The sequence below is a fragment of the Spea bombifrons genome, chromosome 1 (genome assembly GCF_027358695.1).
Source record: "Spea bombifrons isolate aSpeBom1 chromosome 1, aSpeBom1.2.pri, whole genome shotgun sequence".
NCBI lineage: Eukaryota > Metazoa > Chordata > Amphibia > Anura > Pelobatidae > Spea > Spea bombifrons.
Window position 1 is genome coordinate 47,057,613 of NC_071087.1, and position 25,109 is coordinate 47,082,721.

At 40.9% G+C, this 25,109-nt stretch overlaps 1 protein-coding gene across 2 annotated transcripts in view; it reads right to left on the reverse strand.

Moving 5' to 3' along the window:
- The window catches only part of TET2 (tet methylcytosine dioxygenase 2), a 42,830-nt gene extending 38,611 nt beyond the window's left edge, over positions 1-4,219 (reverse strand). Inside the window, exon 1 of one of the 2 annotated variants that reach the window (XM_053461533.1) lies at positions 4,027-4,219. In XM_053461533.1, coding sequence (XP_053317508.1) covers positions 4,027-4,032 — 6 coding nt within the window. In that variant the 5' untranslated portion in view covers positions 4,033-4,219. Of the gene's footprint in view, positions 1-3,043 lie in introns of both variants that reach the window. The other variant, XM_053461534.1, reaches the window with a different exon arrangement.
- Between the last annotated feature and the right edge of the window lie 20,890 nt (positions 4,220-25,109).

Sequence of the window (25,109 nt, forward strand, 5' to 3'; positions counted from 1 at the left end):
AGCACTCCAGTAGGACAGTCCAAGAGCTCCTAAAATAAATATCTATCATGTGTTTGTAATAAAACAACAGTTACGATTACATACATTGACATATTAAAGTCTAAAATTAGCATTTTGAGATATATAAACACTTTGCAATGTGAATATATTCTTTCAGTTATATGTCTTGTGTGGGATCGCAGACACATACTTACAATTATAATATTGTGTATCAGACAAAGTCATTTGCGGTCTTATTCAGCACAGTCGTTTCCAAGGATAACCACTGGCATTCCCAGAAACTTGGCTCCCGGCTTTTACCAGTGTCAAAACTGGCCGCTCGTATGGATAGGCTTGCCCACAATTTACCCACAGGCAGCTATTCTACAACTGCACGATCAGCTGGGGGTGGAATCAGTAAACCTGCACACCGTCCAGTATCACAGGTTCAGTGAGCGTCAAACATGCTCAGTCAGTAGTTAAGCGGAACTCGTGTGGCCTGGAGGTTCTAGCTGTATTCTGTGCTTTCCATGACTTTATATGAACACATCCTCATCTGATACCTACCACAACTCTAATGTTGTCAAACCACCTTGGAAATCTCCCCGTCATAACAAGCCCTGTGCCTAGCGCGTGTGGGGAGGCCAAGACCATGCTCGCCGCGTCAAAACAGTCCCAGTGCCCTGGATGTGAGCCAGAAACTGTCCAAACGGTGCCAGCACTCTTCTGAATGAAAGAATACTAAGCCCAACAACTGATATCAAAACTGAACCCAAACACTGGTTCCAATCTGACGGCAGACTTCAATGACAGCGTCGACATTGGACATAAATAGCAACCAAGTCGCTCGAATACTTTTACAGTGTATAGCTATGCAATAAAAGTACAACAAATATGTCCGGCACATATATGTCCGAGTTTTGCCTTTTGTGATCGAAGAACTAAATAAGGTTTGTCCCTTCTGACTCATATAGCAAATCTCATCTGGATTCATTTTCTTCAATCTGTAAACATTAACTAAACCACCACTCTGCCTCAGCCTTGTGGCAAACTGCTGCCTCAGGGTGATGGGAGAGGGAATCTGACAGTGGTTGAAATGGCAGGATCACCGTGATCCCTGTTAAACATATAGCATGGCCAACTACAGCCTGCTGCCGATGGAAAAGATCATATAAAATATTTGGATGGTTTATCTAGGTAGTGAAAGGCTGGAGAGACGGCGGGTGATTTTAAACCTGGTGAAAAGGTCTATAGAAACAGCATAGAAGATCTCACTCTCTATGCTTAGTAAAGAAAACGTTAAAATCACTTAAAAATTACATGTGAAAAGAAATGTAAATGGCAATCAGTGCTGCCTGATTTTAAACAAATGCACCTTCCATTGTTTTTTGTCACCTCAATTAAGGCTCTTCAACACTTTCCCAAAGACCAAAGGGCTTTATTACATTTGAAACACCAACTAAGGTTTCTAATTGTCCCGTTTCAACCGCCCACCCCTCCATCATTGTCTGTTCCAAATGAAAGTCTTGTGTTGCAGTACGCATGTAAATATAAAACTGGATCTACACTTTTTCCCTATGCAGCATTGCAGAAAGTCATTGAAATGCAAATGGGATGGCCTTCATTAGACTTAAACAGGAAACCGGTTCCTAAAGTCAGATCATGGAAAAGAACCATGGGTAAGTGGGGAGATCGGACTAGGAAGCGGTTTTCTGAATGGGTCTGCTGTGCGCTCTACCCAGCTTGTTATATGGTTCAGCCAAACTGTGACGAAATCCACAGCACCGAAGAATGACCTTACGTTTTCTAATGAACAGCTGATAGAGACGGGCTGATGCTCGCTTCTGTCTGTCCTACCTCCAGGAACGGTGGACTGACAAGCCTGTTGTGGGTACAGGGTTATCCATTTGATTCATCATGGTAGCCGAGGTGTGAGGTGCCATTAGGTGACCTTATCTAGCCCCACTGAATTACAGGTAGCATTGTCACCTCTGTGCTCCCATGCCTTCACAGTCAGGCGTTAATCGCCACACGTTGCAAAATAACCATGTTGTGTTATCAATAGCTTATCTAACCTCCTCCGAGCTGAAAGATAACACAATACGTAACTGAACTCACATTTGTCCCTTAGCTCGACATATTCCCATTGAAAAATGCATTATTATTATTAGTTTTATTTTGTGAATTATTAGAATACTTCATCAGCACTTTCTTTAAGTAACATAATATATAAAATGGTAGTGCACTTCTTAATGGAGGCGTTTTTCATATCCTTCAAGGCTTCTGACCTTGCAGCCCCCAAACTCCAAAACTGTCTCTCCCTACCACTCTGCATATGTCCCTTTGACTGCGCCTGCCTTTGTGTCGGCTTGTCACTCACCAGCTCTCCAAAGAAAAGCTGATTCACTAGCAGCACAAAAGGCAAGGAGAGAAAAAAAAAAACTGCCTGGAAAAAATAATGCTCAAGGTACATTCAAAGACACATGCCGGGCAGGCAAAAGAAAAACGGAGCAAGCCGTCTCTTCCTTCAAAGTCCATGAATGTTACAGTATTCTACAATGTTCTCATAAAACATACGAGTTCAAGAAGCAAAAATGAGGTTAACATGTGTCTGTTTACAGGTATCAAACAAAAGACATACTCAAATAAAACGAAAAAATATCAGAAATCTAGCACTTTTATGGCACAGAAAATTATACTTCATAAGTATTCAGACAGGGTTTGCATTCAGCTAGGGCAGGAAATATGTAGAACACAGCTCAGACGCTCTGTAGTTCTGTGCTCTACACAAACAAAGACCAAAAACACACAATGTTATTGTGTAGTTAGCTCAAAGAACGCCAGATATATGGGGTAAATGGTTAGGTAAAGTATCCTTTATGATTTAAGAGAAAAACTATATTTGTCAGCCATGTTGGAGAAGGATCAGTATATTTTCTCCTCTTTATTCTTGCACACTACACAAAAACAATTCTGCTTCCGAGAAAGTAAAAGTGTGGAACAAAGAAAACAGGAAAGGTAGGAAAAAGGGAAGAATGTACGGGCATAAATAGAGCACTCTGACCTCTTAAACGTCCCTCAGCTTTGCAGAAATCCAGCAAACACAGTCTGGGTCTCCTTTCTAACAAATCCTAAAGGGCAGCCATCTTGCTTCCTTCTGCTCCTCTACGAAAGCAGACTAGCCTCCACATCAATATTCATAGGCCAGTTTGACGTCTGTTCTCATCACTTGATGAAGCCCCGGTGTTGCTGTTCGCTGTTCCAAAGGGTGGACGTGACTGGCATGTGAACCAACCCTAAAAGCAACGTCTGCTGACAAGGAGCTCTGCCTGCTTGCTAGCTTGGGTAATGTAAATCACTTCCCTACTCAGGGCTTCCCACATAAAGCATCACAATTTTTTTGGCTGTACAATAGTAAGCAGAAGTCTGGGCTGCCCTCAAGCTGTGGAGTGGATTGCGGTGGTAGCCTGGATGCCTCCTCCCCGGCTCTGCAGAGCAGCTTCACAGACAATGCCTGCAGCTACAGAGCAGCTCAGTTAATTTCTACCATGCAGAGGGGGGAAGGTATTTGCAGGCGAGATTAGATAGCTGCTTTGCTGTATATCAGATTACAGTAGAGTTTGCAGAACATCCTCCTCCTACTCATCTCTTCCCCTTTTTGGTTTGAAACGTGCCTTATTAGACACACATTTCCATCCCCATACTGTAAATGCTGGCAACGTCTCCTTTAGATCTTTACACACTAGTAACATTTGCTTGCTGTGAACCTGTGAAAAGTCCTTCAGACTCAGCATTTTTTTTATTCTCTGAATTACGGCAGGCCAAGACTAACTTCTTGTTTATTCTGGCCACGCGAACTAGAAGGAACTTGACAAATGTTCCAGTAAACCTGCACTTTAAACCCATTCGTGTGCTGAACCTGCCCTGTGACAATTTCCTTAACTTTGATGGAAACAGAAATTATTATGCAAGACGGACGGAGTGTTTACTATTTGGATTTTTTTATTTATTTTTTTTTTGGTTAAAAATAAAAAAAAATCAGGTTACCTGCATAAGTAGAGGCAGAAAAGTGGCATTTCATGTGCAGGTCTGTTCCGCCGACATTCAAGCCACTCCAAAATACAAAGTCCTGATAAGCTCGCTGCAAGTGTCTTGCAGTAGAGCAGTGGTATATAAGTCCTAAATGGTATGTAAAGATGTGTGAGGACACAGAGCAATGTGTAAACCTCCCAAAAGGCACAAAGGGATAGAGCGTGTTGCACTTAACTCACTTTACTCTTCTTTTGGGGAAGGGGAGGAAGAAACACGATCCAGCCCATCTCCCTCTTTCTCAGACATCCTGTACTACCCTCCCCCTACACTCTAAACCAAAAACTGCCAGAAGAAACACAGCTAATGAATTCAGAGCTCAGCCAGCAGCATACACAATGCTTTGCAACAAAAAGAGGAAATATATATATATTTATATCATATGAATCAAACAAAATGCGCCCTTTTCTTGCTGGGACTCCTTTTTTTCCCGGAAGAATGCTGTTTTTTTTTTTTTTTAATTTTTAATATTTTGCCCAAAAAAAACTAATTTTGTTCTCGGGAGACTGGGACAATTTTGTCAGTTTTGCAATAGTTAGATTTAGGTGGTAATCATATGAACAGTTTACTTATATTATATATATATATATATATATATATATATATATATACACTTAGGATATAAGCTACTCATAGATACCTTAGTTTTAAAAACACCCCCGTGTAAATTTCCCCAGTTATTGCTAATTATGAACCAAATAGTAGCAGAAACAAAGTAGCTGGCCTAAACCTCCACTCCTTTCCTTAGTTAATTCCGCCAATCGATACATACATGTAAAGTACTTTCCTGTAGTTGATTCCTTAGCGAGGGTGTCAGAGATTGTAACCTGTCCTTTTAAGACCACATGCACTCCTGGAACAGAAGGCAGTCACACCATTGGGAAAAGTTTCAGCACAAATCACTTAATAGCTACTCATTATTATAATATCCTCAAGTAATGTGTGACAAATAGCCATCAGAAAAGGCAAGATGGTTTGATGTCTGTGGCGTTTTTTTATTAAATGATACATCTTTCAAAACTTTGCTACTTTTTTGTGCTCTGAAGAAGCCACTTTAACAGGTGATACATGTCACAATGGGTCATATTTATGACTTACTAGCTAAAAAGATGTTTTGCAGTTTTTTCCTACGTTTACATATCAACACACACTCTCACAGCACTATTAGTCATATAGTATAGTATTCATTTTCAGTGATTCATCTACCCTGTTGATTTTTTTTTTTGGAATGCTAAAATCTCTTCCAGAAATAATATCGAAACATATACAATTTTGCCTCATTATTCCTCCTGGAAGGTTTCGCCGTCACGTAGGAATAGAAAAAAATCTACTGTTGCCCTTTAAAGCCAGCGGCTGATAAATCATGTGCTTGCAGCCATCTGCTACATACACCGATGTGCATTAAAGTGCAGGATAAGCTCCCCATGAGACACAAAGAACACAGGTAGGCAGTCGGGGCCTGTTGTCATGCAACACAAAAGAAGGCATTAATAGGTTGTTGCCATAGGAATGTAACAGACTTTTAAAATGTTTTTGTGAGATTAAGAGTTTTAATTGAGAAAAAATTAGATGCTTTGCTAAGAACGTACTTAGAAAGCTAATTTATTGTTTTGCCTATGGAGGTCATTGTTATAGAACTAATGTACTCATATCAGTGACATAGCATGACCATCTTGGTCCCTAGAAATCACCCTGGTATGAAAAATCTCTCCCAGAAATTCTAAATGTATCAAGAACTAATATTCTAATGGTAAATGTTGTCTTTATTACATTACAGATGATAGGGTTACTGGCGAGCTGCTGACAATGACAGGTTTACTAATGACAGACATGATACATTGACTATTTGAACTAAAGGTTAATTTGGATGTTATTTGTTTAAATCTTAATGATTGTTACTTGTAAGTAATGGATGAATTCAGCTCAATAATACATCAGGCTCATGAGTGGCCAGCTTTATCTCAGTTAAGCATTTTTTAGCAGGTTTTAGTTGTTTTTTTACACCACTATTATAAACATATTTTTATTGCCCTTATTGTGAAAAACGCATCTAAAATTTACACATTGTGTGGAATTTGATGATAATGTTTGGTTCAGATTATTTTTATGTTTGTTTAATAAAAATGTAATCACAACACAAAAATTATACTTGATGTGCACGTTAAGGCAATGAAAGCAATAAACCAGGATAGATGTTTCAGATATCTTAATTCAAAAAAATATAATTTATTTAAGAGTATCTTATTATTTATCGCTATTTTATTTCTTTTTATGAAAACTGGATATTTATTAAATAATCAATGCAATTCATTTGCAATACATAAAAAATATATCTGAGGGGCACTCATTTAAAGTTGCCTTGTGGATAAGTTTCCAGTTGAAGCTTTATAAACCATGCCAATACATTGCAAACACCATCATTATTGTGATTCAATTTCAACTTTAACAGATCAATGTACAACCTGCAGATATAAATACTTAGAAAATGCATGTTTATTACATTTAAAATAGTATCTTCCTATAGGGATGCATTGAAATAAAAATTCTGGATTCACTTGGCCGAAACTAAAAATGACCCCCCCTACCTTTAAAAAAAAATAATAATAAAAAAATAACCACACTTTTATTAAAAGTAACACACCAAAATTGGACAAACAATATTAATATATATATATATGATTGTTAACAGCAATCACACTCCTATCATGGCCAGGCATTCCCAGATTCCAGCATGTACTGGCTGACTTAGCATGATAGGAGCGTGATTGCAAACAGCAATCACACTTCTATCATGGCCAGGTTCTAGCATGTACTGGCTGCCTGGGCATGATAGGAGTGTGATTGCTGTTTATCATATAAATATTAATATTGTTATTGAATTTTTCTGTCCAATTTTGGTGTGTTACTTACTTTAATAAAAGTGTTAAAACACCTTAATTGGACAAAAAAATCAACAATATTATTTAAATATATATATATAATTACTAACAGCAATCACAATCCTATCATGCCCAGGCAGCCAGTACATGCTAGAACCTGGGCATGATAGGAGTGTGATTACAGGCTCCATATGCCATGCTATCACACACACGCACTCATTCAAATACTCATTCATTCCCTTAATCACGCATACTTGCCCATAACCTCCCCCACCCCCTTACCTATACTGCAGATCTCTCACTCAGACCTCTGCAGGGGCCTGGCTTCTTCCCTCTGCAACTTCTCTTGTCCCGCCCCCAGGGGAAGAACAAAGGGAGCAGAGCCATGTGACATGCATTCACATGACTCCACTGGCTTCCTGATTTTCCTGGCCTGTACAAATTGTGTGACCAACGCACAGGTAAGCCGCCTGGCCCCTGCGGACAATTATTTTCGGCCGTTTTTTTATTTTGGCTGAAAATGCCCTTTTCAGCCGATATATTTCAGCCACCGATATATTAGATCAACTTATTATAAGATAAGATATATACTGTCACAAGCAAAATCCTGATCTTTATATGTGAATTTAAAATTTGACACACCTAACTGAAATATAAATGTATTTATGTTTCCTTAATTCAAATGATTTTTTTTGCATTAAAATGCTGCATTTGTTACTGGTTAATATCATCTAATAAATATGACAATTCAAACAGGAGTTTGCTATAAGTGCACTATTACAAAGTTTTGATCTTTTTTGGCATACCCAAGAGTGTTCAAAGTGTTGGGAAGGATAATTACATGCAATTACAATTGTATTCTGTGCGAGGTGAGCATTTGCTTTTAATAGTAACACTCTCACTACAGAGAGCATGGTCTGGTAAAAAAAACTGCCTTAGTCTAGCAAATGATATACACAAAATAAAACACACAATTATTTAAAATAATTTATCATAAATACAAGTATATTAACTCATACAGGTTTACAATAATTTTACATCACTGGACATAATGTGAAGTGTTGTACACGGGTTCATATGAAAGCAATTATCTACGATCAAAATTTGCACGTGGTAAATGTTGCTTGTTTCCACTTTAAAATGATGTCACATGCATCACTCAGGAAAGCTATTGTAGAGTCAGTGAATGGAGTGGGTTCAAACAGCTTAGATCCGAAATATAACTTTCTCATTTGAGATAGGATGACATCATCTCATACAGTTTAAACATCAGTATGATTACTCATCACCAGTGTGTGTTATCAGACAACCTTTGGTGACCTCTCATTTTAACTCACATTACATTATATATATAAATATATACAGCATTCAGCCATAACATTATGCCTAATATTGTGTAGGTCCCCCATTTGCAGCCAAAACAGCTCTGACCCATGGAGGCATGGACCCTCTGAAGGCATGCTGTGGTATCCGGCACCAAGAAGTTAGCAGCAGATCCTGTAAATCCCGTAAATTGCATGGTGGGGCCCTCCATGGATCCTACTTGTTCGTCCAGCATATCCCACAGATTGAGATCTGGGGAATTTGGAGGTCAACACCTTGAACTCATTATTTGTGTTTCTCTAACCATTCCTAAACCATTTTAGCTTTGTGTCAGAAATGCTGTAGAAAGAGGCCAATGCAATCAAGGAATACCGTGTCCATGACAGTGTGTACATAGTCTGTAACAATGCTTAGGTAGGTGGTAACATCCACATGAATGGCAGGACCCAAGTTTTCCCCAGCAGAAAATTGCCAAAAGCATCAAACTGCCTCCACCAGCTTGCCAGCAGTGCATCCTGGTGCCATGTGTTCTCCAGGAAGGCAACGCACACGCACCTGGCCATCCACATGAGGTAAAAGAAAACATGATTCATCAGACCAGGCCACCTTCTTCCATCGCTCCGTGATCCAGTTCTTATGCTCACATGCCCATTGCAGGCCCTTTCTATCAGAACCAGCATTAACGTTTTCAGCAATTTGAGCTACAGCAGCTTGTCTGTTGGATTTGACCACACAGGCCAGCCAGCACGTGCATCAATGAGCAATGATCAATGGTCGTCCATGACCCTGTCGCCGGTTCGCTGCTTTTCCTTCCTTGGACCACTTTTGATATGTACGGACCACTGCAGACCAGGAATTCCCCATAAGAGCTGCAGTTTTGGCGATACTCTGAACCAGTCGTCTAGCCATCACAATTTGGCCCTTGTCACTCAGATCCTTTACACTTGCCCATTTTCCCTGTTTCTATTACATCAACTTTGAGGAGCAAATGTTTACTTGCTGCCTAATAGATCACGCCCCCTGACTAGGGTGACCACGTGTCCCAGATTGCCCAGAACAGCCCCACAAAGTCCTGGGTAGCCTCTGGGAAATCTGGGTGAAGGAGGTCTCTCCTTCACACCAAGCTCAGTGGTAGCTGCAGCCAGCACCAGGTATGTGTGAGTGTATGTGACTGTGTGTGTAATTTCTGGTAATAGATGAATCTGCTCATGTCTCGTAGTACAGGGGTTAATTATACGAAAGTGCTCATATCTGTAATGATTGTATGTAAAATATAATATAAATATATTATTAAATCTGAAATCAACATGGTTCCCAATGCATCCTAATAATTAATATAAAATTATATAACATGCATTTTATGTGTATGTGAAGGTGTGTATGTGAGAATCAGTGCGTATATGAGATATATACAATAGATATACAACATTTATTTTATGTGTATGTGACGGTGTGTATATGTGAATTGGTGTGTTTGTTTATATATATATATATATGATTTATATGCCTGTGTGTATCTCATCCGCTTCATAGTGTGTCCCTGAATGGAAGAAATAAAATGTGGTCCACCTACGACTGACACTTATTCACTTTACCTGTCAGTGGTCATAATGTTAAGTCTGAATGGTGTATATATGTGCATATATATATAAGCATTATGGCTGCTTTCAACAGCAGCAGGCATGGACAGCTAAGATGAAAAATGGAGAATGTGCCCTGATAAGACCCACTACAAGGACTTTAAAGGGAGATTATGTTAACTATGACCTTAAAGCAGTGGAGGAGTTTCAGCAAACACTGATAAATCATTTCTAGCATTTTCTACTTAAACATATCCCAAGAGCAATGAGTATGCCTTACAAACCATCTCCACATCAATTCAGAACATTAATTGCAGTCACTGATGAGGTGCAGTAGAGAATCAATGGATACCACAAACGGCATTTCTGAACGGAATGCCCTTAAGACTTGATACCAGCTCCAGCTGTGGAGTCTATGACAAAATACATTTTACCTGGAAACTCAATAAGTTAACAGAAAACCCAACAAATGTTGTGGGGTCGAAGAAAAACTCCACAGGTAAATAAGCACGGCTATGTTGGACTCGGCAAAAATCCAGTCTACTTTTTTTCACCCTGCAACAATCCTTCCAATAGGAAAAGCTGGAATTGTACAACTGTCACATAAAAATCCTATTGTTAAAAAAAAAATTATTTGCGTGTTGTGCAATTAGAACTACTAACAAACATAATGATCATTAGAAAAACAAGCTTTTAATAGGTTAACTGAACCTCACATGATTTGCTCTTGGAACATTTACTTTTATTCATACATTTGCTATCAATTCTACTAACACTGCTGGTATGAAACTTTTCTGTTGTAGAGATTTGTCATCACTCTCTATTTGACAAAGGAAAAGAAACTTACCTGCATACATAGATCCTGTTATGAAATCTGTGTAAGGATGCTGAACACACGGCACGCGCATGTTGCACATATAACCTTTGAGATGGCATGTGAGGCAAGGTCAAATAAGAATGCTTTCCATCCATGTGCAGAAAACCGTGAGACTGGTGAAACTTAAACCTGACCTGCAAGTTAAGAAAAGACTCTATGAAATAGCACTACATCTTTTTGAATAACCATGTATATTAGAGAGTAAAATGTACTTATAGCTTCTAAGTTTGGTTTGGGAACCACCAATAAATGCATCAAGAATCTTCAGGACTCTGTACCGTGTATCTCTGCACTGATGTATTTTTATTTTAAATTGGATTATTTATTTAACAAATTTACGACTGCTGATTTATGTGTTTCATATTGTAGCCTCAGTGTTCCCATTGGCCACATTATCACAGCAAATGTACATCAGAGACTTGAATTACTCATAATTGAGAGAACCTCGCAATTACGTTTCTAATCCTGCCTACACAATAATGGCACGTGTACTATGTGTGCAATGTCAGGTCCATCTACATCTGCAGCTTACATTAGCGAGGGGTGAAAGATTCCCGGTCTTAAATCACTCTTCTAGCAGTACTGTGGAGGCAAGTATTAAACTGAGTTACATGACTTCAAGTGACCCTGTGCTAGATGCACAGATGATGCCTCTGAATGCGTGTGTGTGTGTGTGTGTGGCTTACTGTTGTTTGTGTATGTGGCTAAGTGATCTGCATGTATCTGGCTGAGTGTGGCTGCGTTTTTAGGAATATCGTTTACATCAGTTTGACAGAGAGTGGTATGTGTGTTTGAATGTATGCCAGTATTGCGGATGAGTGGTATGAGTGAATTTATGTTGGTGTCGTTACAACTGCCACTATAATTAAGAGTGGTCGGCGGGTCTGAGTTTTTGTCAGTGTGGCAAAGAGTAGTTGGCATGAGTGTGCCAGTGGGATCGAGAGCAATCAGTGTTTGTGCGTCTGTGTACATCAGTGTGTCCCCCTAAACTAGTGGTCCACTCTTTGAAGAAAACTAGAGGGGGAATCCTCCCCAGTAAAGAATATTGAATCCAGACCCTTTACGTTTGTCATATTATTTCATGGCTTACTTTTAGTATTTATCATTTTATATTACTGCTTCTACATGGCATTAGAGCACTATACCAAACTGCAGCTCTGTTGCATTTCCCAGTGGGTAAATTCTTGTCTTCACAAATCCCAGTAGTCCAGTTTCCATGACTCCTTTTTTAGCTCGGACTAACCTTTTGCATTTGTGCCATGTGCTACCTGTTGGCTCCCCCTGCTGTAGGCATTGTGTTTCATGGAATGCAACATTGGTAGCACGTTTCAGTACATTAAGTACAACAAGGGAAACAAATGCCCTCAGAGGCGAGAGGGTAAGAAGTGAATGTCTATGTAATCAGTATGTCAGTATGTTGTATTAAACAAGGACTCATGAAATTCCCACTAGGTACCACTGACTGAGTTGTCTCACAATAAAAATCCTTGTCACCACCAGTGTACAGCGTGCCAAAAGGGCAAAATGTATCTATAAGTACAAAAAAAGGGTAACCAGCATGACACCCACTACATCCTGCTGACACCAGGCACCCCTTACAGCAATTCCCAAAATAAATAACTGTAGAACGGATGTCCACGAGCAAAGAACAAAAAGAAGCCTAGCTATCTTAACTTGTGTTTATAACTATTGCTACATTAGGTCTGTGTTTTATGTACCCACAGCATCAAAAATGCTGTTGGTCAACCATTCTTCTCTATCAAACACAGAAAGCAGATCCAGAAGGAATTCCATGACCAGGGATCACATGTTCCATCATGTTACTGCAATGATTTAAGTCCTTCAGCTATGGCGAGGCTCCTGTTTAGTAAGGGCTGCCTCCTAGTAATCTCTGAACTACAGAGAGGCTAGCAGGTCCCCACCGTTATCTAATAGTTTAGTGATGTCTGTCACAAAATGGGTCCAAAATGCAGGTTTTCTCTTTTTCTTCTCAAGGTATCAGGTAATAACTGACTAAATCAAATGTATCGCTTTATCTCAAATTCTTCTATTGTGGTCCATTGCAGAAAAGAGTTGGTCTTTTATGTTACAATGTAAATGGCTCACACTACTATATTTAGCACCTACACAACTTTGGTTTCATACCGTAGAAAAATGGAACTTGACAGCAAATAAAAAGAATCATCCTCATCCAGGCTGCTAATTTTTTTCTGAAGTAAGGGCTTAAACCATTAGTTCTTTGTCTCGTCATAGATTCAGAATAGCCATGTTTTAATTCCCTAACTGTATTAGCTTCTGCTACTTCTGAGGGGAGGATGTACCATCATCTCACTAAAGTACAATCCATGCCAACTGCTACATGCTTAGCATGCACACTAGACTTCAAAGGTCCCAACACATGACCCTTTGCTTACATAAACCCATGTAGTCTTTTAAGTAAGTGCATATTTACTATATTCAAAGAAACTGAAAGTCCTGATTATTCAACTTACTAAAATTATTACATGTTTCAAATGTTCTGAATAATTGTTGTAGCCTTATGTCAGCCAATAGCAGATTGTGGCGTGTTTTACATAATTTGAGAAAAGTGAGATTTCACAATTGTCACAGTCATTGTGAAACTACAGGTGCAAAACCACCACAACTCTGTCCAACTCTCCCTGCAGTAACAGACTGCACATATCAAACTATGACGATCAGAGGATCCAGTAAAAATTCTGAAATGTTCTTTCCTCTAGATGAAAAAAAAATCAAAATATGCCGGATAACATAAATAAAATCAGTCATTGCGTTGCTCTTACTAAACCTAATGCTGATGTTGTACAATGAACAGAAAAGGTGCTTTCAGGAAAAAAGTAATGCTCCGCTGTTGTGTGTTCATGTTGTGCATGTGCTGAAAGTACTACTGGTGCTTTAACCCCTTCGAGACCGGGACGTATCTGGTATGCCATGGTTACATGGTAGCTGCAGACCGGGATGTACCAGGTACGTCATCTCAAAAAAATGCACCCACGTTGCCACAATCGTGGTGATCGTGGGGGCGCTGCTGCTGCTCTCTTCCCGGGTGTCTGAGCTGACAGCACAGACACCCAGTGATTTTGTCGGCTCAAAATCCGTTTTTCCTAAAATGTGATCACGGCATTGAAGGGGTTAACTCTCTCATGGAGCGAACAGCCAGCTTCAAGCAAGTGTGGGGACCTGACACAACATTCCCCTGCTGCTTGATCACTCCATGAGAGCATCAGTGCAGCATTAACCCCTTCAATGCCGTGATTGCAGCATTTTAGGGGTTAATACCCGTTTTGTAAAGGGATCTGCTGCTGTGGCAGGTCAGACAGACCAACAACAGCAAAATCGAGCCCCCACAAGCCCTTTGATCACTCCTACAGATTGTGTATGACCCCATTGCAGCATTGCACGGGTTAATATTAGTCCCCACATCAGCATTAAAAGAGTTAAAAAAAATAATTAAAAAAAATAACAGCACTGACCTGAAAGTCCAGGGTGCTTCCAGGTCAAATGCTGTGTGTTTAATAAATGCTGCAGAACCAATCAAAGTGGGCTGATGATGATCAGATCACTCCTGGCCAATAGGAATGATCTGATCATTATGGCAGCCCCTGGATGACCCTACCCTACAAAGAGAGAGGGGTCATCTAGGGTAATTATGGAAAAACACAAATTATTAATAAAAAAAAAAAAAAACATTTAAGTCACTGATCATTGATCGATCTCCCTGATCAATGTCAGCGGCCTAAACTTGTCAAAATTTAAAAATTGAAACGCGCACGTTCCAGCTTTGACTCCACAATGTCTAAGAAACATAATGTCTCAGAAAAATAATCATGATGAAACCGCAAAGTGGATGTGAAATTATTTTTCTTTTCTTGTTTAGGAAACATATAGTTTTAGGGGATTAAAATTAAATATGGGACATCTACTATGTCTCAAATGAGACCTGGACCCAACAAACTGATCTGTCAAAATTCCATGTTTGAAAACTGAAATGCACATGTTCCAATTTTGAACCCGAAGTGCCAAAGAGACATGCCTTACCCATGCATATGGGGTATTCCTGTACTCGGGGGGTGTTTCTAAATACAAATCACAAAAAAATACTGAAATATTGTGTTCGGATTGAATGGGTTTGTTATAGAGCTGAAACAACGAATCGATAAAATCGATAATAATCGATAACGGAAATCATCGATAACGATTTCCGTTATCGATTAATCGAGTGATCAATTCGTTGTTGGAGCACTCGGCTCCTTTTACTTACCTCCGCGAGCGTTCCCCGCTTCTGCTACACGCTCTGCAGTCTCCGCCTTCTAGCTACGTGACGGATGTGACGCGTTCCGGAGGTAAGTATTCTTCATGTCTATGTGCACGGATCGCACAGAGCCACTCGCACAGAGCGAATCGCTCTGTGCGAATGGAGCCACTCGCACAGAGCGGTTCGCTCTGTGCGAGTGGCTCCACTCGCACAGAGCGGTTCGCTCTGTGCGAGTGGCTCCACTCGCACAGAGCGGTTCGCTCTGTGCGAGTGGCTCCATTCGCACAGAGCGGTTCGCTCTGTGCGAGTGGCTCCATTCGCACAGAGCGGTTCGCTCTGTGCGAGTGGCTCCATTCGCACAGAGCGGTTCGCTCTGTGCGAGTGGCTCCATTCGCACAGAGCGGTTCGCGAACCGCTCTGTGCGAATGGAGCCACTCGCACAGAGCGGTTCGCTCTGTGCGAGTGGCTCCATTCGCACAGAGCGGTTCGCTCTGTGCGAGTGGCTCCATTCGCACAGAGCGGTTCGCTCTGTGCGAGTGGCTCCATTCGCACAGAGCGGTTCGTGAGTGTGGGTGCAGGGCAGAGTGGGGGTGGGGGTGCAGGGCAGAGTGGGGGTGGGGGTGCAGGGCAGAGTGGGGGTGGGGGGTGCAGGGCAGGAGACTGGGTGCAGGGCAGAGTGGGGGTGGGGATGCAGGGTGTGAGTGTGGGTGCAGAGCAGAGTGGGAGACTGGGTGCAGGGCAGAGTGGGGGTGGGGATGCAGGGCAGGGTGTGAGTGTGGGTGCAGGGCAGAGTGGGTGCAGGGCAGAGTGTGAGTGTGGGGGCAGGGCAGAATGTGGGGGCAGGGCTGGGTGCAGGGCAGAGTTAGAGACTGGGTGCAGGGGCACAGTGCAAAGTGCTGGGTGCAAAGTGCCAGTGCTGGGTGCAAAGTGCCAGGGCTGGGTGCAAAGTGCTGGGTGCAAAGTGCCAGGGCTGGGTGCAAAGTGCTGGTGCAAAGTGCTGAATGCTGGGTGCAAAGTGCTGGATGCAAAGTGCCAGGGCTGGGGCAAAGTGCTGGGTGCAAAGTGCTGGGTGCAAAGTGCCAGGGCTGGGTGCAAAGTGCTGGGTGCAAAGTGCTGGGTGCAAAGTGCTGGGTGCAAAGTGCAAAGTGCTGGGGCAAAGTTTCTTGAACAGTAATAGTCCACCTCTTTTCAGAATGTTTGGGGTTATTTTGTTTCATAAATATTGTGTTTGGGTTCTTGTACTTTGAAAATATTGTTTTTTATTACATCATAACAAAATAAGAATGTTAATGTAAATTTTAAGTTGTTTTTTAACATCCAGTTCATTAAATTCTTTTAAATAAACGAAAAATTTGCATATTGTTTTTTTTATCCGATTAATCGATTAATCGAAAAAATAATCGGCCGATTAATCGATTATTAAAATAATCGTTAGTTGCAGCCCTAGTTTGTTAAAAATGAAACTTTACTGCAATGTTTAGGACAGACTGGCACTAAAATGGTTAAATAAAGTGTTAAAATGCCCCAAGTAAAATACTTTGGGATGCCATCTTCCAAAATATATATACCGTATTTGCTCGATTATAAGACGACCCTGATTATAAGACGACCCCCCAAAATCTGAATATTAACTTAGGAAAAAAAGAAAAAGCCTGAATATAAGACGACCCCAAAGGAAAAAAGTTTTACCAGTAAATGTTAATTCATGTAAACTAATTTTTTTAATAAAAGCTATGATTGAGAAAAATATTTTTTTTGTTTTTATTTCTTGTATTTTCCAACCTGTCCCCCAGTTACGCACATCTGCCCCCAGGCTTGCCACTCCAATATGGCACTGTGGCCCATGATATGCCTTTTAACCCTCTATATGCCACTGTGCCCCATGGTATGCCTTTTGACCCCCTATGTGCCACTCTGCCTCCAGAAATGCCTTATACCCCTATATCCCATTCTGGCATTTAGGGGGTTAAAATGCATACTATGGGGCAGAGTGGCATATAGGGAGGTATAAGGCATTTCAGGAGGCAGAGTGGCATTAAGGGAGTTAAAAGGCATTGTATAGAGCACTCTGCCTCCAGAAATGCCTTATACCCCTATATGCCACTCTGCCATTTAGGGGGTTAAAAGGCATATTATAGGGCAGAGTGGCATATAGGGAAGTATAAGGCATTTCAGGAGGCAGAGTGCTCTATTAAATGCCCCCTTAACGCCACTTCAGAAATGCCCAATGCCCCCATTTAACACACACACACACACACACACACCCTATACCCCCATTTAACTAACTAACACACACACACACACTCTCTCTCTCTCTCCCCCCCTTCCCCCGCTCTCCCCCCTCTCTCACCCCCCTTCCCCCGCTCTCCCCCCTCTCTTACCGGTGCTTCCAGCCGGGGCAGCGGGTTGACGTCGCCTTCTGCTGCAGCCGGAAGGAGGTGTGGCTAGCAGCGGGGGTTTGTATGCGTCCGTCGCGTATACTTTCCCCGGCTGTCAGAGATCAGAGTTCCCTGATCTCTGACAGTCGGGGAAGGTCTATGCGACGGACGCAGACAACCCCCGCTGCTAGCCACACCTCCTTCCGGCTGCAGCGGACGTTGTCTGCGCGGATCGCGTAGACGTCAACCCGCTGCCCCAGCAACACAGCAGGAAGCACCGGTGTGTGTATGATGGGGGGGGTCGGGTGAGACAGGAGGATCCAGGTCCCCTGCAGCGGTGCGGGGGATCTGGATCTTAGTCTCCTAATCAGATCTCTATTTGAGGTCTGATTAGAAGACAACCCCGATTAGAAGACGAGGGGTATTTTTCAGAGCATTTGCTCTGAAAAAAACCTCGTCTTATAATCGAGCAAATACGGTACTTTTGTTGAGCAGTTTTTCTTTTTCTGGCTACTATTGGGGCACATCTCCCAGCATACCACATTTAAAAAAAAAATCTTTTTAGAAACAGCGATGCGTGTTATTCATATTTAACCCTATAAGTGCCAAAATAAATGAAAATACCAGGCATATGAGGCGTTTCCAAAACCAGGACAAATACCTTAATACACTTTTGAAGTTTTTTTTTTCATTTGCACTGGTTATATTAAGTTTTTATAGGTGAAACTGTGAAAATATTTCCTTTTTTTCCTAATTTCCACCACATTTTTAGATATTTTTCATACTTAACGATGCTTTATATATATAATTATTATTTCAAAAGAAAGCCCTACTAGTGCTGAAAAAAACAATATATGATTTGTATGGGTGGACTAATTGAGAAGAGAGAATTTACTGTTGAAGAAAGACATAGCAAAAACACAAAAACTGCTCTGGTCTTTTAGCGCAAACGTAGTAACAAAAACCCGGTCCTGAAGGGGTTAATACATAGCTGTAGGAAGTAAGCAATATTTTTATGACTACTTTATAGGCAACTACTTTCACGTTTTAATTACGTGCACTCACAGCCAATCTTTCTATATAATACATGGCACTGCTTTCCTACTCTGGGGGCCAGCATTCGGAAATGGAAGATGGTTGGTACGGAAGTTTTTCGATAAGTTGAACCAGTTGCAGGGTGAACATATGTATATACATACATTTAAGTGCCCCAGCTGGCTAGCATACACCGCTCACTTCAGTTATTCTTTAAGATTAGGTAACTGTTAACCCCTTTTAACTCATATATTTTGTTAAAATGTTTTTTATTGAAATACACCCCAAAAATGTATGGGAAAATTAAAAAATAAAACTAACCCTCTGGTGAGACTGCAAGCTCTGAGTGTCAGAGAACTGACAATTATTTATAAATTCCTTCAACGGTCCTACATTACATATCAAGGGAATAATAAGTAATCAGGGGGACTGCAATTACAAGGGATACAAAAACGCTCCAGAATAAATAAAGGTGTCTTTTATTTCACAGGTGGAGTGTTAAAAAACCCCCAGCTTTTACACATGATCTGCTACATACAACTCCTATCATGCTTAGTCAGACTGAATATGTCAGAAATGCATTTGGAGTGCCAGAGATGGGTTTAATGCCAATACAGAGTGGATGAACTCTCCATCAGTAAGTTCAGTTAGACAGCACATGGATGTAATGGGAGTTGCAGTCCACAATAGGTGAGGTGGGAGGAAACTACAGCAGTCTACTGTAAGAAAAAAAGAGCCCCTATAAAGCCCATGGATAATATAAACTAGATGTGCATAGTAGGACCTTTAAATTGTATTTTTATTCATCCTTAGAATATGATGAGAATGCAGTTTTGTTCTCTGGACTCCAAGAATTCAGGCAGTCTTTATGACCATGGGGTGGGTGTCATTGGAGGGAAATAAATGCTTAAGCTGTCTGTGAATGTAATGCTTTCTGAAAGTATAATACAATGATAATAATAAATTGCTTTGCCAGACAGACATGGCTCCTAAAACTGAATTTCTGCAACCTGACATTTTTGTAGCCCTTTTTCTGATCCCTTTGCTTAGGGTTACGGACATAATATCCTATACCCATGAAACCTATGGAACTTTCAGACAGTATGAGGGCCATACAGACTTCCAGGGAGGGTTATCTTTTCCATAGACCGATTGGGGCCACAAGCCAGGGTATAAGGACTAACAGGGCCCACAGTGTAAAACAGAAATATAATACACATGGAACTACTCCTATCAGTAAATGTATTTACAGTAGATACAGTAGCCAAAAGGCATGGTTATGGTTAACTAAAATAAATGATGATAAAATGGTTTAAAGATAGGGGAACGACAGCAGCTGAGCAGTAATGACTAATTTGACTGTTACCCCACTCTTTAGAATGTTACTTATCTGTCGTCCTATTGCTGTCTCCATGAAGCTACCTTACAAGTTGAGTTGCGGCACATGGCCGGTTATAAAGAGCACACTTGTGGGAGGGGCCGGTTAAAGCAGCCGGGATTAGAGAACATTAGCCCAGTAGATGAGTGACAGTCTGTCCAGCAAATGGGAGACAAGAATTATGAAGCACAGAAGCGTAAGGACCGGCAGCCAATAAGAGCTCTGTACTCAACTTCTCACCTTTCTCAGATCAGAGCTCCCTGAGAGTAGTTTAGTTTGCGCGCCTTAAAATATGTTATGATTGATATTTATATTTGCTTTGGAGACAGATAACTTCTAATTTCTAATAACTTATAACAGTTTCATAAGTTTGGTTAGTTACTAATATAAAAATGAGAAGAAGGTGGACATTTCTGGGCTGTAGGTCTGGCTCTAGCTTGTAAACTTCAGCTTGAGCTGTGTGGTGCAAACAGGCCTGGTCACATACTGTGTGTTCTCTATAATCTCTCGCCCAGTCTCTTGAGATATAACAGAAAATGGTTAGAGACATGGGATGTTGCATGGCAGGGGCCTAAAGTGAAGGAATAGTTGTTGTTTCGTTTAGTGTGTTAGTATTTCAGTTTCCTGTGTAAAAGTTTTAATACACTGGTGGTTAGCAGAACACAGGTGCTCTTTGGAAGCTCTTTTTATAACCTCACAAATTCATACCTACGGTTCCCCATTCTTAATTGACTACTGTACTTATTTTATGACATTTTTTTTTGGGGCCTCCATTTCGAGCACTGTAAAGTGCTAAATACACACGTTAGTGGTTAGTGCTAAATAATGTTACAAGACCTAAAATAAAGCTGATACACATTTTTATGGACTTGAAGATCTCTTGTGCTTAATCCTGTATGTTTTATTCTTACTCAGATTCATTCCTTTAAATATGACTACTGACTAAGTAGCATGTCTTTTTTGCAAGGGGGTTACATGTTATGACGCACTGTCATATCCAAGATCAACACAAAATTGCACCTAGCACTCATGTAAGTACTGCTTAAAGTGCTGTGAAAACATATTTTCCCTATTCCTGATTCCCTCAAAAGTTTGCTTATTTATCACATTTTAATGTTTTAGATCATCAAACAAAAATATGACAAAGACAACGTGAGTAAACACAAAATGCAGCTTATTGTACCCACACAAATTATATTTTTTACCTGCTTTCTTTAGATACCATTATTTTGTTCATATAATCTAATTTATTATAAGAAATATGGTGAAAAAAATTAAAAAAGCACTTTTTCTGATTTTTATTTGAAAAATATTTGCTCATCTACAAAAGCTAATGAAAATGCCTGCTAAATAGATTGTAATATTTATCCTGAGCTTTTATGCCCGTCATAGGGCAATAAGTACAAGTAGCATGGTACTTCAAAACCATTTTTCTCAAACCTGTTCAAACCTGTGCCAATGTTTTATTTAGGACACCTTCCCCACTCAGACCATATATGCTTGAAAACTAGACACCTCAGGGTGTTTTAACACTTTCCATGCAATAATTCTACTACCAGCCTTTGTCAAACTTTGTAGTAATGTTTGTGGTTTTTTTTCTCACACGTAGTTTAGGAATGAATGTACAGCTCCTGGTATGTGTCACTGACAAACAACACCCCAATAGGTGTTCAGCAACAGCTGAAGTACATCTGAGTAGGGCTGCAACTAACGATTATTTTCATAATTTCATAATTTTTTCTATTAATCTGATAAAAAAAATAAATGTAAATTTTTCATTTATTTAAAATAATGTAATAAACAGGATGTTAAAAACAAACAGCAGGAAAAAAAAACTTTGAGAAAAAGGCATTTCTTGTTTTTATTTCCCAACCTGTCCCCCAGTTATGCACATATGAGCCCAGGATTGCCAGACTGCCTCTCAGATATTCCTTATACCCCCAGATATGCCACATACCCCCAGATATGCCACTCTGCCCTCCCCACATATGCCTTATACCCCCAGATATGAAACTCCACCCTCCCCACATATGCCTTATATACCCTATATGCCATATACCCCCCAGATATGCCTTATACCTCCCGGATATGCCTTATACTCTCCATATGCCATGGTGCCCTCTTATATGCCTTATACCTCCCAGATATGCCACTCTGCCCCCCAAATATGCCACTCTGTCCCCCAAATATGCCTTATACCCCTGATATGCCACTGTGCCCCCTGATATGCCTTATACCCCAGTATGCCTTATACCCCCAGATATGCCACTCCGTCCTCCCCAGATATGCCTTATATACCCTATATGCCTTATACCCCCCAGATATGCCTTATACCTCCCGGATATGCCTTATACCCTCCATATGCCATGGTGCCCTCTTATATGCCTTATACCTCCCAGATATGCCACTCTGCCCCCCAAATATGTCACTGCCCCCCAATATGCCTTATACCCCTGATATGCCACTGTGCCCCCCGATATGCCATATAACCCCCTTTATGCCACTCTGCCCACAGATATGTCCCTCTGCCCCCAAATATGCCACTGTGCCCCTGATATGCCACTTTGCCCCTGATATGCCTTATACCCCCTATATACCACTGTGCCCTTGATATGCCCCCCGACTTACCCCCCATGCTCCAGACTCCTTGGTGTCTAGTAGGGGCAGCCGGTGAGACAACCTCTGCTTCTGGCTGGCACTTTCCCTGGAGCTTGTATGATTGAGCACCGGAAGGTCATGTGACACCAGTGCTCCATCATAGAAGCCCCAATGGAAGTGCCGGCAGTAGCGGAGGATGTCTGCGTGCATTGCACAGACGCCCACCGGCTGCCAGAGAGAATGGTCCGGGTCCCCTGCAGCACTGCGGCGGATCCTGCTCTCTGGCAGCCCGCGAACGCTGTTCAATGCGTGCAGACCAACCTCCACTGTGCTGGTCGATACTTCCACCGGGGCTTCTGTGGTGGAGCACCGGAAGGTCACGTCTCGCTGGTGCTCCATCATAGAAGCCCCGGTGGAAGTGAAGGACAGTAGCGGTGGATGTCTGCGCGCATCACACAGACACCCCCCACCGGCTGTTTCGATTCGTTGTTTCAGCCCTACATCTGAGTACAGTGATAGGTTGCACACATTTGTTGGGTGGTAAAAAGCCACATTTGGGGCGCACAGGGCATATGGACAGCCTGTCTGTTTCGAGTCAATCTTCGGACCCGCACCTCCCCGTACGCATGTGGCGTAAGGACATCTCATGCGGAGTCACGCTAGGGTCAGTCTCCTCCTAATCTACAGAGCCAGCGTGGTAAGTACTTTTTTTTGTTGTTGTAGTGGAAGGCGTGACTGCATGCTAGGGAATGTGGGGGAGGGCCTAAACACATGGTTGCCCAGGGTCCAATCAGTATTAAAGGCTCTATGGGTATTTTAACTTTTTCCATGTCAGGATTTTGGGGTAGATACAGTGTTTATTTTAGGACTGGAGAATTATTTTTACGTGACCACATTTTTATTTCTTTTTTTTTTTTTACTATTTTCATTTTTTATATATTTTACTAAACACATTGTTATTAGTAATCTGGGCTCCATTGAATTCCATGGTTGAATGCAGTACCTGTATTCAACCTGCAGAGGTACATCAGAGCCTTGCCATCTTGCGAGACGTAAAACAACCATAATGCATCCTGGGGTAGGTTTTCAGTGTCACTGTATGCTTCGATAACAAGACATTTCAGCAACACCATTTGGCAATTATTGGCAGAATTTCAGAATTTCGTCTGCACAGTAGGTCCTGCTGTTGAACAACGACCCAGTTTATGTTCAGCAACATCCCCTGATTACAGACATACCACACATATATATTTTTATGTTCTGGAGACCACTTCCATCATTTACCCTATAGGGTAGTATTTTTTAAACTTTAAAAGTTAGGAGTAGTGAACCTTTTGTAGTGCCAAGGCTATGATTTTTTTTTATTATTAATTTTATTTACTTTTTACACTGTTCCCTTCAGGGATCTCTTGTATATTTTATGTATGCCAGTGATGTCACAGTAGCATCACTGAGCTCACTGTTGTTTATTTATTTCTTTTTTATTTACTTTATTGTTTATTCTTATTTATATTTAGTTATTTTTTTTTACTTTTTCTATGTGTAGGATAAAAGAGAAATGTCTCTCCTCTGATATTGCCTGTGCTGATTATACTGTGGTCAGCAATCAAGTCTCTATTGACATTCTCCTTTTCTAGTAGAGAGCAGAATTTTGGTTCCTTCATTTATGGCAAGTTGCCCAGGTCCTGAAGAAGCTCCAAGCCATCACAATACTACCACTGTGTATATGCCAATGACTTTGTTTCTTATCTGTTCTTGACTTTCTTTAGATATATATATATATATATATATATATATATATAGACACACACTATATGGACAAAAGCATTGGGACACACCTCTTAAGTATTGAATTCAGGGTTGAACTCAACCCCATCAAACACCTTTTGGATAAACCAGAACCGAGATTACTAGCCAGGCCTTCTTGTCCAACATCAGTGCCTGACCTCACAAACACTCTACTGGATGAATGTGCAAAAATTCCCACACAATTCCCACAAAAAACACTCCAAAATCTTATGGAAAGCATAGTGTCAGCTGTTATAGCTGCGAAGGGGGGACCAACTACATAATAATGTCTATGTATTTAGAATGTAATGTCATCAAAGTCCCTCTTGGTGTAGTGGTCAGGTGTCCCAATACTTTTTTCCATGCACTGTATGTATACTTAATCTAGATACGATAAACGGTAACTTTATGGAAAGTGTTGTGTACATGAAATACGGTGCTATGTACACCTCTAATTGCATATTATGCAAGCTTCAGTTCCTTCTTGTGCATTTTACTGTTTCGTAACAACTAATAAAACAGTATTGCTTATTGGTAATATGAGTGAGAACTGCAAGAGACAACGTAGGCATATAAGAGTAGCATCCAAGTTTCTGGGCAATTGAGCATGTTTCCAAATACCCCAAATGAACGTTTTACCACAAATGATTTAAGGATTTAAGGGTGGGGGTGCATATGATCTTTATCAGTATATGTGAAAGTTGTTATCTTGCTGCAACATTATGTTTTTACAATGGTGACTCTCCCTAAGTTATTTGTAATACTAGGTTTGCTGAGGAACTGTATAGTTCTAAACAGTCTCTAGATCCAGTTGTTTGTGCACAGACCTTTAACGCAACGTAGGCAGAGTCTAGGGAGCATTTTACAAAAGCCTGACTTGCGATGACATCTGGATTTCAATTCATTTTTTATTGCAGGATCATGGGAAAGGA